General features: G+C 41.0%; 1 protein-coding gene across 7 annotated transcripts in view; it reads right to left on the reverse strand.

Annotated features, from left to right (window-relative positions):
- Positions 1–744, reverse strand: part of LCORL (ligand dependent nuclear receptor corepressor like) — a 73,067-nt gene extending 72,323 nt beyond the window's left edge. For all 7 annotated transcript variants that reach the window (XM_042811715.1, XM_042811712.1, XM_042811711.1 and 4 more), the window contains exon 1: positions 523–744. In XM_042811715.1, coding sequence (XP_042667649.1) covers positions 523–670 — 148 coding nt within the window. In that variant the 5' untranslated portion in view covers positions 671–744. The remainder of the gene's footprint in view (positions 1–522) is intronic.
- Positions 745–15,436: the final 14,692 nt, after the last annotated feature.

The following is a 15,436-nucleotide window of genomic DNA, read 5'->3' on the forward strand; positions in this document are numbered from 1 at the left end:
GGGGGGGGGGGGGGGTTGGGGAAGCGAGGGGAGAAGTGCCGTCGCCATGACAACTTCCAGGGGGGAGGGAAAACTTCAAATCCCAACCGTCAGTGCAGAGCGGCTCCCTCTTAAAGGCACACCGCCACGCGCGGGCTGCTCCCTGCCCCCCGCCCCCCGGGCGCCGCGGCGATGGAGGAGAAGAGGAGGGGGGCGGCCGGCGGCACAGCCGCGCAAACGGCGCGGAGCCGAGACAAAAGAAGCCGAGCGGGGAGCGGGCCGGGCCGGCGGCCGAGGGAGGCACCGAGCGGCCCCATCGAACCGCGGCGCCCACCCCGCGCTGCTCGGGGGCGGCTCTGCGCCTCGGCGCCCCACGGAGCCGCTCCTCCACCCTGTTCGCTCTCCGCTCCCACAAGGGCTCCCGCTCGGGCTCCCCCGCCGTCCGCTCGCCTCTCCCACACGGAGCCCCTCGTCTCTCGCCCGCCCCCGCCCCTCGTCCCCGCACCACGGCCGGGCGAACCCTCCCGCGGCCCCTTCGCTTACCCACACAGTGCATGAGCCGGTGCCGCCAGGAGTCGAGTTCGCGGCGGACTCCTCTACGCTCCGCCGTGCAGCGGGGGCTCCGGCACTGGGAGGCGGCGGCAGGAGGAGCGGGAGCCGCGGCGGCCATTCTGTCTGTTCCCTTTTCCATCTGCCTCTGACCTCACGCCCGCTCATTTACATACGAGCGCGCGCGCCACCCAGAAGAGCCGCGCGCTCCCCCGACTCCCCCCTCCTGCCTCAGCGAGCGCGTACCCGCGCCCCCCCCCCTTCAGCATCCGGGGCGGGGAGCGCGCGCGCCGCCTGGCGGAGTGATTGACACGTGTCCCCGAGACGCCACGCCCTCCTGCACCTTCCCGCCTTCCGGGCTCGACCCCTCCCCGCCCCAGCGGAGCGTGGCTCGGTAACCGGGCCGCCAGTAACCCCGCGACAACTTCTCCTCCACCCGCTCCGTTTCCCTTCGGTGCCCCTCCGCCTACAAATCCCGTGAGGCAGCGCGCCACCTGCCGCAGTCCGGCCGGGCCGCAATGCACTCCGGGAGCTGTAGTCCGCTGAGGAAGACGGCGCGGGGGGCTGCAAAATGATGACCACCCCGAGGCACTTCGGAGGGGATGCACCCACAATGCTACGCCTTCCCATGAAGTCTCCTAGAGCCGCTCACAGAGTAGACTTCAAAGTTTTCTCAACTGACGAGCTGCTGTTGGTCGCGGCACTGCCCCTGTCAGCGCTGCCCCGCCCCGGGCACAGCTCGCCCGTAGCCCAACGCTGCATTGCAGCGAGCCGAGTCCTGGTAACGGCTGAAAAGTTGGCAGAAACGGAACAGCACAGAGCTCTGAACGCGGAAAATGGAGCTCGTGCTGTTTCCTCAGGTGTTCCCTGCGTGCCTCCCCTAAACTCTCCCGTTCAAAGCACTCCCTGCTCACATTGCCGCTTTTGAGAGTAATGCCGTTTGTTACAGTGCGTGCCTAGTGACGAGACTGGCGAAGACTCCCGTTGCCTCTGCTGGCTTTTCCCTCATCAGCCAACAATTAGCAGGCAGCAGCCTCCTTGCTCCCGCCTTTACCTCCGATCTGTGAGCGCCCTGTGTCTTGTTTGCATTGGACTTCAAAACAGTAACAAATACAGCCCACCCTGCCACGGGGAAACAGCAGAGCCCAAGGTAACTCCTGAAAGGCATAATCAGAGCCCACACATTCATCTGTATCTCAGTAGAATGCATCCATCTCAAACTAACAATATCCTCTGTAGGAGAGATTATAAATTCATTCATTTATTTGGGTACAAGATGAGCTTTAAAAATCTGTTGTGCTTTTGCTTCTTGTGCAGAGCTTTGTGGATATTTCCTTCAGAAATCCTTGGAGGTGTTTTGGGGGGTGAAAGACATGCTGAGAGATTGCCTGCACAATGCAGCCAGGAGGAGTGGCTCTGCTTTCACAGGAATGAACAAAGCCTTTGTAACAGATGACAAGTTACTTTTTTTTTTTTCTATAAAGTTTTTTAGTAGAACCATAGAATATCTCAAGTTAGAAGGATCCGTAAGAATCATCAGATCCAATGCCTGACTACACACAGGACCACCCAAAAAACAAATCATATGAATGACCAGTATTCATAGAAGTAAACTTCATCACTTGTGTAGAACAGCTGATTGAGCTTAACGAATCCAGCAATTAAAAAAAAGTGTTCATTTAATGGAATCGCTCAGGTGATCACGGTTTTGATCATGGTTTCACAGGGACACACACATCCTGCATCTGAAGATTCTTTTTTGAGATGCTCATGATTAAATAAGGAGCAGAGAAGACACCCCTTGTTTTGTTCATCTAACACATTTTTTGTTGTAACAGCAAGATTCTCATCTTTGAGAGACTTTTTCAGGCATTAAAGAAAAAAAAAAAAAAAGAAGAAGTAAACACGATCAGAAAGTTGGTGGGCAGCTTTCAGGGAGAAAGAAGAAAGACGAAAGAATTCTAAACAGATTTTCTTCAGCCGCCTGGATTTTCTATTGCATGGCCTTCTGAAAATACTGCCTCCATGCAGACATGCCAGAGACTGGGTTTTGAACAATTCCCTCCCTTTGAGATATTTTATTCTTCCTAATCTAAAACTAACCAGACAACCGAGAGGTCCTGCTTAGTCAAACCATCAGGGGTGTTATTTTTAAATTAATTGCTTTTCCTTCTCTGCTAAAATGACTTCCCAGCCAAGAGATTACTGCATGTATGGACTTGATCCTGCTTTTCTAAACAAGGAAACTGCAAGACTGACTGATGTCAGAAGCAGCAAGGGATAATTTTGATTTAGTTCAGTTTAGCTGATTGCCCTACCTAATTTATAAGGGATCAGCGAGTCAGCTAACTTAGTTTAAAGCTACAGGAATTATCACTATACATGTTTCATCTGCCATATACTAATGTAGTAAAAGTAGCTTATGATTTGGCACTAGATCCCTATCACAATCTGACAGTCTAAATTAATTTTCTTGAACATATATTGGAGAGATTTAACTATCTTATTGACATGTTGCAAAACTGTTGATAACCAAAACCTCTTTATAATTAATCCCTAAAGGTGAAATTCCCTCCTGTACAGACAGCTTTGCAAAGTACTGCTTTGTGGAAACTGGGGTAAGGATGAAGCATACTTGAAACAGTCTAATGTGAACAGTCAAAGCCTTTTCAGACACTGTCAGATACATCCTGAAATGGTGAGCACAATTTGGAAACTGAAAGTGTTTCTGGTAAACCAAAAGGGTTAAATAAAGAATTGTATGATAGCTTTATGACCAAGTATTGCAGAGAACTATTAATACTTGAAAAATATACCATAGCAAAAAAAAAAAAAAAAAAAAAAAAAAAAAAGAGAAATATAAAAGAAAAAAAAAAAAGGGTTTAAGAAAGAAATACTGGGGGAAACTTTTCAATAAATACTATCACTTAAATAATCTAGCCAAACTGGACAACAGTTCTTTAATAACCACTGTGAAATTAGGGTGCCAGTATGTGACTACTTAAACAGTAGCAGTATAAATTTCCCAGCAATTTAGTACATAATAAAGATGTGAAAGATCACAATCCTATGTGCTAAAATACTGTGAATTTCACAGGTTTAGACTGATACGTAAGATCACAATCTTAGATACTAAAATACTAGGAACTTCACAGATTTACACTGTACTCTAAAATGCTGTGGCCACATAGTAAACAAATGTATAATCCTGCTACTTCTCCTTAGGAATGGCAACTTCCAAAAGCATGGATAGGTAGGGAACAATAAATATTTTTCCACTGTAGCTGGATATGTATGGTAATTGACCTATTATTTCACCTACTGCTAGCAGATATCCTACTATTCCAGGTTTGATATACAGCCTATTTATTTTTCTCGAGTGAAGGAGGGAAATAGCTTCCAGAAGAAGAAAGCAGACCAAAACCAAAACCTGGCAGTACAGTGTAGCAGGAATGCTGCAAAAAACCTGCTCGAGATGGCAACCAGCGCAGGTGAAAAGATTTTGCCTGATCTAGTGGTTCAGAATTCATAACAACCTTGATCAAAAACAGCTTTAAGAATTGATTTATTTTTATAAAGGTTGAAATCCTGTATGATTAGTTGTGGACATCTGTGTAGGGGCTCTCTGTGCCTTGAATATTAAATCTTAAAACAAAAAATATTATCCTTGCACAATTCCTTGGTATTCAGTGGCTGCATTTTTTTCAGAAGCATGTAAAATGAAAAGTGCTGCTACCTCTTAATTACAGGGTCTGTCTTTGGGAATCTCATCAGTATTGGTTAATATCTCTGTCTTCCAGCATATGTGCACAGCTGTGTCTTTGCACAGGTTAATAGAAAGACAGCCAAGGTGAATTTCAAAAGGTACAATAACATTTTTAGCCAAAAACATATTCTTGAATCTCTGGCTAGGGAAAACGACAAAGAAATTCATAAAGTAAAGCTTACCTTAAGTAGAAAGGCAGCAGTAGACCAATCAAGTCACTGCTTTACTTGAGCCCTTGTTATTGATCTAATTCTAAGCACATGAAACTTAATTATTCCAGACAGATGAGTATTTTCCACATATGAGTGTTTTTCACAAACATCTTTATCCCTCATAATGGAAGATAAAAAATTCTTCTGATTGTACATTCTTGCCATAGTGCTTCTGAAACTGTGAGGACCTGAATGAGAGGGTGTTCTCTTATCAGACCATTAAACCTGGCAAAAAGCAGCCAGGCTCATGAGAATATCAACAAATTATCAATACTAGCTGATCCATGGAAATGTGACCCCATGTACCAAATTAATATTGTTCAGAGCAAAAAAGATTTAGAATAAAGACCAACATTAAGTATTTCTGATAGATGTGTCCAGTTTTACATGATTGTTTAAGGCACAAACAGGGCTTTCAGTTTATACCACATTAGAATACAGAGTGAAATTTTCAAAGGTTGTTTTTAGGTCTTGGTTTATCACTACTGGTTAGAGGCTAAGGATAATACTCTACTAAGGTACTATACAGAAAATTCATCTAATTTAATACAGAATGTTCACTTACAGTGCTAAAGAAAAGGGTTTCTTCCAAATCAACTCACACAAGCAATCACAGAATCCTAGGTGTTGGAAGGGACCTCTGGGGATCATCAAGTCCAACTTGATGAACCTGCTAAAACAGGTTCCCTACAAAAGGTTGCACAGGAAAATATTCAGATCAGAATGGTATTCTAAATTTTACTTTACAGAGTCGCTTCTCAAAGCAGAGCATAATTTCAGTGGACATTAAGGTAGAGAAAATAGAGCTTTAAACAATACATTCTTTCAAGTTGATATTAACTGCTAATATGCAAACTAGAAGAAAGATTCCGGGTTTTTATCCTATAAAAACCAATTAGAGTACTTTGCAACTAGCAATGCAACAACTTATGGTCAGTACTGATTTAAAACATTTATTATTTTTAAGCGTTCTTCTGAGGATGATAAATCCTGTGTTTCAGCACTAGCCTGTCAGAAGAAGGTGAAAACTGGAGGGAGCCAACCTGAAAAAAAAAAAAAAAAAAAAGAAAAGAAAAAAAAGAGAGAAAGACAGAGAGAAAAATGAGTCTTCTATAGATTAAGCTGCTGTTTTAACATGTCATTATTTGACTATTAAAATTAAATTTACAGAGAAGGTAAAATCCTATATATACTCCTAAGTAATGTCTCCATAGAACTATCAATCAAGTATTGCTGTATTTTCCTTTCATTTAAACTGTTATCCCATGTTCCACACAGCTGAGCAATGTCACTCACTCACTCTAAAGTTTCCCAAGTGGCCAAGTAATTTAAGTATGCCATCACCAGAGCAACTCTGCAGCTGAAAATATACTGCCATTAAACCCAGAGAGAATAGATCGCTAATTGCAGCTTAATATTAGCAGTGGATGTGAAATACTGAGCCAGCCATCAGAGCATGTGCTGATGATTCAAAGTTATGCTATTGCTGAAAAGACAAAGAACTGTTTACTGTCCTGTCCTCATGAATGACTTTCACTATTACGCTAGCTAAATTCTCACTAAAGCTAAATGATAGAAGGGCTGCTAGTTCTGCTACAGACGTCAGATTAGCTACCTTTTAAGCTAAGGAGAGCATTTTCCACTGGCATTATTCTTCCTCCTTTATATGAAACGCCACACTGGTCAAGTTTTCCTGTGTGACAGCAATGCCACTGGAGCACAGACCAAGACACTGAGCCCTTGGAGCGTTAGAGAGAGAAAGTGGTGCCTTCTGGAAGGACTGCAGTGTAAATAGGGAGGTCGAATATTTCACATGTGATGGCAAACTCAGTGTGCAAATGGCTGCTCCAACAGGGAGCAGAGCATAGGATACCATCTCAGAAGTCTCCAGCATCTCTCCAGGAGATGTATGTGCGACTCTTAAAGGAGAAGAGGAAGTATGCCTGTAATTTTCTTCCCTTTGCTCCTCACATTTAAAATGAAGTGTGTGGGTTTTCAGCATTTGCCTTGGAGGACACTTTTACAACTAAGTATCTATATTCCCCAGCAGTGCCTTGCCCATAGCACAAGTTAAATGTGGCTTGGAAGCTGGTGTGGTTCTGAAAGTGCTGTAGTCACATCAGAGCAAGGCTGGAATCCTGCTCCTTCTGCTTTGGCGCTGTATCTCAGAGATTCAGATATACTGCTTCTCCATCCAGCCTCTCTATTGTATTACTTCTATTGTATATTTTTTTTCTTGCCTTTCAGCTTAGCACTGAATCAATGGAGACTTTTAACCTCTTCTAACACTCATTGCCAGAATTTCTTTGAAATGGAAGTCAAGTGTTTCCAGTTCTCACCTGATTTCACTATCGTGGGCCTGAACACATAACAGAATTTGTGAAGTGAAAGTAAGGGCTGGCAACATATTGTTCTTTAAGGTAGAGACTACTATAACTGTAGTGCTTTACTATGCTAAAAAGATAAATAACAACAATAGATTTGTGTTAAACGAGTAAATGGTGCTACAAACCAAAAATGTAACACCGCTTCATCAAACTTCGTTGATGAAGTTTCGTAATACTTTCCTCCCCTTGTAACAAGTAACCCCTCTTTAAGTTAATTCTCCTAGGCATTCTCACAGTCAACTTCTCTCAACATTTATCAGCCAGATGTTACTGCCACAAAATAGATTCCAGCATGATTCTGTTAATTGTTCAGACTGGAGAGCAGCCAAGGGAGGTACTGTAAATATCTTTAACAAACAGCATTTATTGCTGCTAATTAAAATAGGTTCCAACATTTTCTGTTTTTGTCTACAGAGCTATGAAATCAGAGTAGAGTTAGTTACTTAGCTTGCAAAATCTGAAGTAATTTTGATACTGATCTATTTCTTTTTTTAATTGTGCTTTGAAAATAGCAGTTCTCTGGTGATGCTATCTCCAGTCCACAGGTTAGAAGTATAGAAGTCACACACTTCTAGTAGTAACAGAGTTATTTAATTGTACAATTCATTTAGAACTCATTCTGAATACTCAAGTCTTAGTGATTTATTTTTAGTGTTTATTTTTGCAACTTGTTCTATACATTTTCCGTAGCCACTTCTATTTCAGACAGCTTCTCTGCCAAGTTTCCTCCTCCCAGAAATAAGGATACAGCACAAGGATCTCCTTAGCTTCTGCCAGAACTCATTAAGTTCCTCAACAGTGGCTTGGTCCCCTGTGAATTCTTTTTTTTTTTTTTTTATGTAGAATGCAACTTCTAAAATAAATCTCAGCTCCATTTCCACACTGACCTCGTACAACAGTTTTGCATTATTGTTGGCAACAGATTATTAGAAATAACATCTTTTTGCTGCTAAGATCTATATTTCTTATCAGGATCAATATTTCTTATCAGTGAAAACATACTATTTTAAAATATCTTGCACTTTCTTTGTAGCATAGAGAAGTATAGGAAAACACGTTAGTTACAATATAAGTAGAGTCTGACTGACAGAATTTTCACTATGCTTTCAGAGATATGAGGAATTTCAGCGGAAATGTTTTCTATTTGGTGAGCCTATTCAGATGTCATTTGTAAGACAGAGGCTTAGACTGATGCTGGGGAATTCCTGTGGATCTCTGTATGGGTCTGCTGGGTGCTAGGTGGGAGCTCGTGCTTATGTGAAAATTGACCTCTCCAAAACCAAGGTCATCTAAGACAGAGTTGGCCTGTTAGATAGAAACCAGACAACAGCACAGTTTGTTGTGATACGTAGGTAACTTTTATGTGTAAGCATATGAATTCCAGTACAAAATCCCCGTGCTCTTGTTTTCCACTGGTGATCAAGCTTCCCTTTATAAGAGCCATCACACTCTTAACTGATCAGACCCCTCCCCACAGCAGGCTTCTGGCTAGATGTGCCAAAGCCTAAACGATGCTTGCATTCCCAAGAACCAGAAAGCTTTTGCAAGTCGTAGTTCAACTCCTCTCCCTTTATTTTCACACGTGGGTAATCTGCTGGTTAACAACAGGTGACACTGACAAGACATATAATCACCCAAAAATTTAAGCTAATTCTGTGCCCAGTGAGGGAATAGCATTGAAGAGTTTCCTACCTCCATGTGATTATGAAACATTTCTTAGACATAACCAAACGCCCATTCTAAACTTAGTTGCATTTAATTCTGCAGAGAAATGAAATCCCCGCTCTGCTTTTTCTTTTGACGCACTCTCCTGCTGTTCCCAGCTGCTCAAAGCTTCAGTTAAAACAGCCAGTCTATCTCTTATTAAAGATACCTAAGAGTACCATGCTTAGTGTTTAAACAGCTCCATGTGTACCCAATTATGAAAGCAATTAATTTAGTCAAAGACTAGATTAACAGCCATCTGTGGCCTGATTGTTAAATTTGAGTACCTGAGTATACTTCTGATCAAAATTATTGTGACCAGAGTCTTATATGGCACATGACTCAGTGAGAAATCAATGTTGTCCAAGGACATCTTGATACGAAAAGAGTTGAACATTAACTATAAATATTATTTTATCACACATATCACTGATTTCTAGAGAATATATGATTTGGAAAGCATTTTGTTTCTCAGAAATGAAACCTTAGAGTTTCCTAATTGAATAGCACTGTTAGTTTAATGATAAAAAGACCATGTCTAGGATAAGGTGATAATGGTATATATGTGTAGATGACAAAAAGCTAAGAGGAAGATATAGGACAAAATCAAGCTGGAGGAACAAATGAAGTAGAAGCCTGAACTAAGACAAACCTGCAGGATAGGGCCCTATGTGGATATACAGCTAATCACCAAATAAGCAAATATTTGGCTAATCCCTACAAAGAGGACAGCTGTAAAATGAAAGGGCATCTGAGTCAACAGACAAGCAAGCATTGCCCTAAGCCCTCTGTAGTATAATAATCATCAGGTTTTTTCAGTACTTGGAGAAGTGTATACTAATCTCCTAAGGAAGAGGATAACACATTCTAGATTTCCCATGATCTAGGTGAACATCAGACTATTTGGGAAAGAAAACTTGATGACCAGGCAGAGCCTCTCTTTTCCCTCCTGCCTTCATTAGAAATGATCAGCATTTGTGAGGGCTTTCAAATAGTCCTAGAAACTGTATTTTAATCAAATGAACAATACCAAGTTTATTTTAAGAGATATGTTTTACCACCAAATCTATTCAATTACATTCTGGTGTCAAATCCATTAAAGGATTTGGTTGAAAGGAAAAAAAAGCAAAATAAAAGGAAAAAGGTTTGATATAATACCTCAGGAATATTTAGGCAGAAAGTTAAGCTGCTCATACACGGGATAGGTAGCAAAGGGGTGTTTCTGCATTACAGTCACAAATTAAGCCATATTCTTCAATTCCTATTTATTTATCTATTGTGATCTTTGCTGACATGTATTCTAGCTTCTCAGTGTGCTTTAAACAGAACAGAATTTTTAAAATCTCAAAAGTGAGATTACTAGAGGTAAAATTACTTCAGGAAAAGGACTCATACTACTTGCAAGAACAAGCCTCCTGTCAGCCTTTAGTGAGGCCCGATAAACAAAATAATTTTATGTGGATTCCTTCTTAACCACAACATTGTCAAATGCTTCACATCTTCAAACGAGGATTTAAAATACTGTGCTATATTTCTAATAATATCAAAGTCAAATACCTTAAAATAGCATAAAATGACATATGTCATAAACTGTTCCCTCATTTATCTGCAGTTGTTCTGACCAAAGTGAGATTTTCCAAACCTTCTACATCTGGAGTTTACCCTAGGGAAGCACTCTGCTTCTGTGCTCCCACTGGAAGCAGAAAATATTATACAATTGGCGTACCTAAAGAGAGACACCTAAGAGAGGGTAGTGATTCTGAACATGGATAACATCTGGAAGGTCATTTCCTTGTGGTTACAGAGGCATTCAGTCAAAGGGAAGTACAGTTCTTTCCATTTCATCACATAAACCAGAGGCCATTTTTAAAATGTTATACTGACAGCAAGTTTTACTTCTTTGTCAGTGATAGGCAAGAGTAGCTAGAGCAAGAGGCTATAAGGAGATCCTCTTGCTACAAGCTGAAAAAACTTCCCGAGATTTCATTTTAGTGAGCTTTCATTCCATTTAGATCTAACTTGCTTGAGAAACAGTAACTAGAAGTCACCTTTCACAGAATCACAGAATCACAGAATCACCTGGGTTGGAAGGGACCTCAAGGATCATGTAGTTCCAACCCCCCTGCCTAGCAGGGCCACCAAACACACACATTCAGATCAGGTTGCCCAGGACCCTGTCCAACCTGGCCTTAAACACATCCAAGGACGGGGCATCCACAACCTCCCTGGGCAGCCCGTTCCAGGGCCTAACCACTCTCCTTGTATAGAACTTTCCTTAAAACACTGAGTGATCCGGTCATCACCTTGCTTCTATCTCTGAGGATGATTAAGTATCCTGTAGTTTACGGAAAGGTTGCTTGAAGATCTGCTGGACTGTCTCTGTTGCAATTAAACTCCAGCACATACTGTGAGCTCTGTAGGCAGTTTCAGTAGATCTTTGTTCAAGACAAAAAAATAAAGCCCAGAATAAAAAACTTCAAGATATCATCTTGAGAATAATCAGATAAAGGGAAAAGGGAAAAATATCTATGTTCAGATACTCACCTAGTACAGGTACTGAGTAATGTAAAACACAAGCCAATCAACCACCCAAATGGTGGGTGGAAATGAGCTTTTATTTTTTTTTTAATAAAGAAGATGCATTTCACAATGGAAGATATAGCACGAATTTAACAAAGAAAAAGAATGTTGAAATATTATCTAACCTTAACCTAACCTAACCTGACCTGCTAACACAAGCTTAGGTTTGTAACCCGTTCCACCATGATAGCTCATAACACCTTTTGTTCACAGTTTATTCTGTGCTATGTGTTGTTAGCCAGCCTGACCAAGCACAGTGAGAGCAGCTGCCTCAGTGCCGAGCTGTTGCTGCACCCTGGCCAGCAGGGAGGAAGACACTGAGAGCAGGAAGGCACTGGGAGAGGGATCAGCACAGTACATGTTTTTTATTTACTAGGTGATGAGGAAAAGTCTTGCTTTCCCTGAATCAGTCTCCCCTTAGAAAGGGGAAATTGGTCTGAAGAAGAGGGCACCGTGAATCTGAGACTGGAAACAGATCTGTGAGAGTTAGGGCTAACTTCCAATATTGTTCTCATGCAAATTACCGCCTCTCAGAGGAAACAGGGACAAGTTGGCTTTCTTGAAGAGTTCATTCAGAGTTTATTCCACTTGGGAAATTTCTGAACATGGACTACAATAAAAGTCTCAGCCCCTGATAGGCTCTACAGGCAGGGAACATACTTGTTCCCAAACTCTTTATTAAAAATATGTTCTAATATTTCTGAGTTTGCTCTTGTTACATGATAAGCTTGTTCTATTTCATTACTGTTTGTCTAAGAACCTCCTTCTGGGGGTTTTAAATCTTTGGTGTCTCAGAGTGAGCTTTAAAAGAGGTTAAAATGGTCTAATTTCAAGTTGCTGGCAGAATTTGGGTTATTTTTGAATGACTTTAGGTCTTGATCCTACAAAAGGATTTCTATGGCCAAGTGTTTGCTTTTGTAGCAACCTTCTAAAAATTCAAACCTAGCCTATCTGGCTGCAAATAAATGGATACACATATATCTAAAAAAGTAAATGGGCCCTTGTTTTTTCACTCAGATCTCAGCTGCTGTTTCTGTTTTCATTCTCTAGCCATTTTTTTGAGCCTTTTCATAGTTGATTTTTTTACTAATGCTTAGTTTAAAATACACAAGATTGAGGCAATATATGGCATCTCTTGTTTTGAAGAAAAGAGTCTCACCAAATATAGTATATAATCTGGATAGGGCTACTTTGCTACATTTTGAAATGAAACGTAGTAAGCAACCTAAGCATTAGTTTTGGAGAGTGAAGGTCAATCTCTGGTCTAAAAGGTGGCTTTGCTGGTGCTGGAGGTGCGTCTGGCTTCATTCTGCACTTTAGGATTCTGATGTGAGCAAAGTAAGCTGCACCTGCTAGAAACTGGGAGATTTTCAGAATAGCTGGCAATATTGTTTCTACTTCTTATGTGGTATTGAAGAATGTTTAGTAAACACAGAGGTGTGGAAGGGTTTCTGAATGAATTCAGGGAATGTGAAATATTCTGCTGAATGATCATTTTCAAGCAGTAATGATCTTTTTCGTTTATTTTTAATAATGATCAATAGTATTATACTAACTCTACCTCATGTTTTCTAATTTGCTTTGATTTTTTTAATGTAATTTAATCACATTTTCATTTCTCATTCTTTTAAAATTAGGATTTTAATTATAGTGTTCTTATATTATTTCTTTGTAAATATTTACTCAGAAATCTGCTTCACCAGGATGAGGGACAGGAAACAGCTCGATACCACAAAACTGCACTGCTACAGTTGGAATTACTGCAATCCTAACAACTGTATCTATTTAGTGACAGAAGTAAGAAATTGAAAAAGTTATGTGAAGAAAAATAGAAAGCAAAGGAGAAAGGAAGAAACATTTTACCCTTCAGAAACAGTCTATTGTTTAGACACATATTGATCCCAAATGACAAAAAATAGATTTCTAAATAAAGGTCAAGGTGTTTTGACAGCATTAGAAGAAAGCCAACAAAACTAAAACTAAAAGCCAAAAAAAGCACGGGTAGAATCTACTCAGCTTCGTCCCCTTCCCTTAACTGGATATTTTACTTCTCTGCTTCTGCATAGAGTTATAAAATGGAGCCTAGCAGCGCATGGCTGTAATTCAGGAAAGCACTTAAGTAGCTGATTAACTTCAAGCATCCACTTACCCACTTTCCTAATTATAAGTGAACTCAAGCGCATACCAAAAGTTCTTTCCTGTCTCTACCTACTGGCTACAGTGCCTTGGTGAGGCTGCTAAGGTCTGCATCCCACATCACCTTCTGTCAGTCTGCTCTTGCTCCTGCCCAGAGGTCACTTCTCTTTATTTTATCAAGATCCTGCTGTTTCTTTTAGAGAGACACTACTAATGTACTTCAAGATCACAGAGATCAGATACTAGCTTGAATAAAGGTTTTCTGATCATGAAACTTAAAATACAATCCAAGAAGACCTTGCTCAGCAGCTGTTTCATTCTAGATGCACTTTAATTTCTTTCTTTACCTTTAAAGGTGCCAGTGCCTGCAGAATTTTGTTTTTGTGCATGCCCAAGGGCTGCTCAGAGCTTGCCTATGCCATCTTGCAGACTGGTAGCAGTCTGGGAATGGTTTCTCTACAAAATCCTCTAAGCAGTTTGATCTGGGAGGCATTCTCAGAGCACACTTAATACTTAATACAGGAACGGGCCCATGAAAAATGCGGTTGTAGTGTTTTTCCAGTGCAAGGAATCCCATTTCCTCTGACGGCAGCTACAACTATTCACTCACAGGCTGTCGCCAAGCATTCCCATCTTTAACAGAAATGTCCTAACCTATAAGTTAGGGCTGAGCTCTCTCTTTCCTATCCAATTTGTCATGATTTCCTTTCTGCATGATGCCACCATGTCAGCAGGATGAAGAGAGCAACTTGTCCCCCAAATTACTCCCAGGTTAATGGCCATAGATATTGACTAGAGAGGGAGAGGTTTACATCCCTGCAGACGGAGATAGGAGGGAGTCAGTGTCACTTGCTGGGTTTGTTAGCTGGAAGGTGAAGGTGTACTGATGAGAAAGATATCTTGGTTTTCAGTGATTTGTATATTTAAATATCAAGGCTCCCATGGCACTTTTCTGGTCAGAATGATGATTGCATCAGGATGTTGCTTCACACCTTGCTTTTGCAGAGTGATCAGGACTTATTCACGCTTTTTGAGACTATTCTGGCCAGACAACATTAGGTGTACCATTGGAGCGTACCTTCCAGCATACATTTATCTGAAAAAGCTCAGCCCTTTGCACTTTGTAATGTGAAGCAAGCAGAGCATAGTATGTGGGTGAGTGAAAGTTATGCTTGAGAACACTAATTTTTGATTGGACTAAAATGCTAATGTGTGTTCTCCCAGTGTAATTTTCCTTCAATAAAGATAATGATCCAGTTCCAATTTATTAACAGTGAAGCATCTTGTCTGAAAATGTTGAAGTATGAGTGAGTCTTTACTCATGGCCTCACATATTATTTCAATATATCTGAAAGAATTATGTAAGTAAAGGTATGACAGCAGCTCCACACTACCTTAAAGCAAGTCATGAATGAAATAGAGCACTGATTTTTTATGTTAGGTGGATTTTCTAGAAAATTAAGAGTCTTATGGCATTTTTTTCAACACACAAGCACAAAGATGCTTTCTTTTTTTTTTTTTTGCTTTTTTTTTTTTTCCCCCCCGTAATATATATTCCTGCGAAACATATCTCATGAAAGTTTTGATAAGACTGGGAAGTCTTGTTTCTAGCTCTTAATGGTTCTTTGGTTTATTCTTTGGTTCACAATTGACTAGAGTCAGCTGATCATGTCTCAAACTAAAAACCTCAGTACCCTCAGATTTTGCACCTGCAAATAACCAGCTGAATAAGCTTTTCAGGCTAACCTTTTCCTACTTCTAGTGATCTGTCACCGTCTTCCTGCCTCACAGTGGTTTCAGGTAGAAGAAAAAGCTAACTCAGGGCCGGGTCTTACCACACTCCTTACAAGTGGGTGCTTCAGTCTCCCTTGGGCTCAGTTGCATGAAGCAGTACTTCAGGCCCAGTAAAGAGGGGATGCACAGACAGTTCAGGTGCCTAGCCAAACAGAAGCCACACGGTGTTAGTAGGTCATTTCAGTGAGGCTGATATGGCTGAGGACACTTCAACTGATCTTTTAACATATTCATATGTGACCCAGAATTGGGATAAAATAAGGTCAGTGCCAGTCTGCTAGTAGCTATAAATGCAGACTGTTTATATGAGTGTAACTTTAAAGGTTATT

The sequence above is a fragment of the Centrocercus urophasianus genome, unplaced genomic scaffold (genome assembly GCF_019232065.1).
Source record: "Centrocercus urophasianus isolate 14NV4802_14NV808 unplaced genomic scaffold, USGS_Curo_1.0 seq_13, whole genome shotgun sequence".
In the NCBI taxonomy this organism is placed as follows: Eukaryota; Metazoa; Chordata; class Aves; order Galliformes; family Phasianidae; genus Centrocercus; species Centrocercus urophasianus.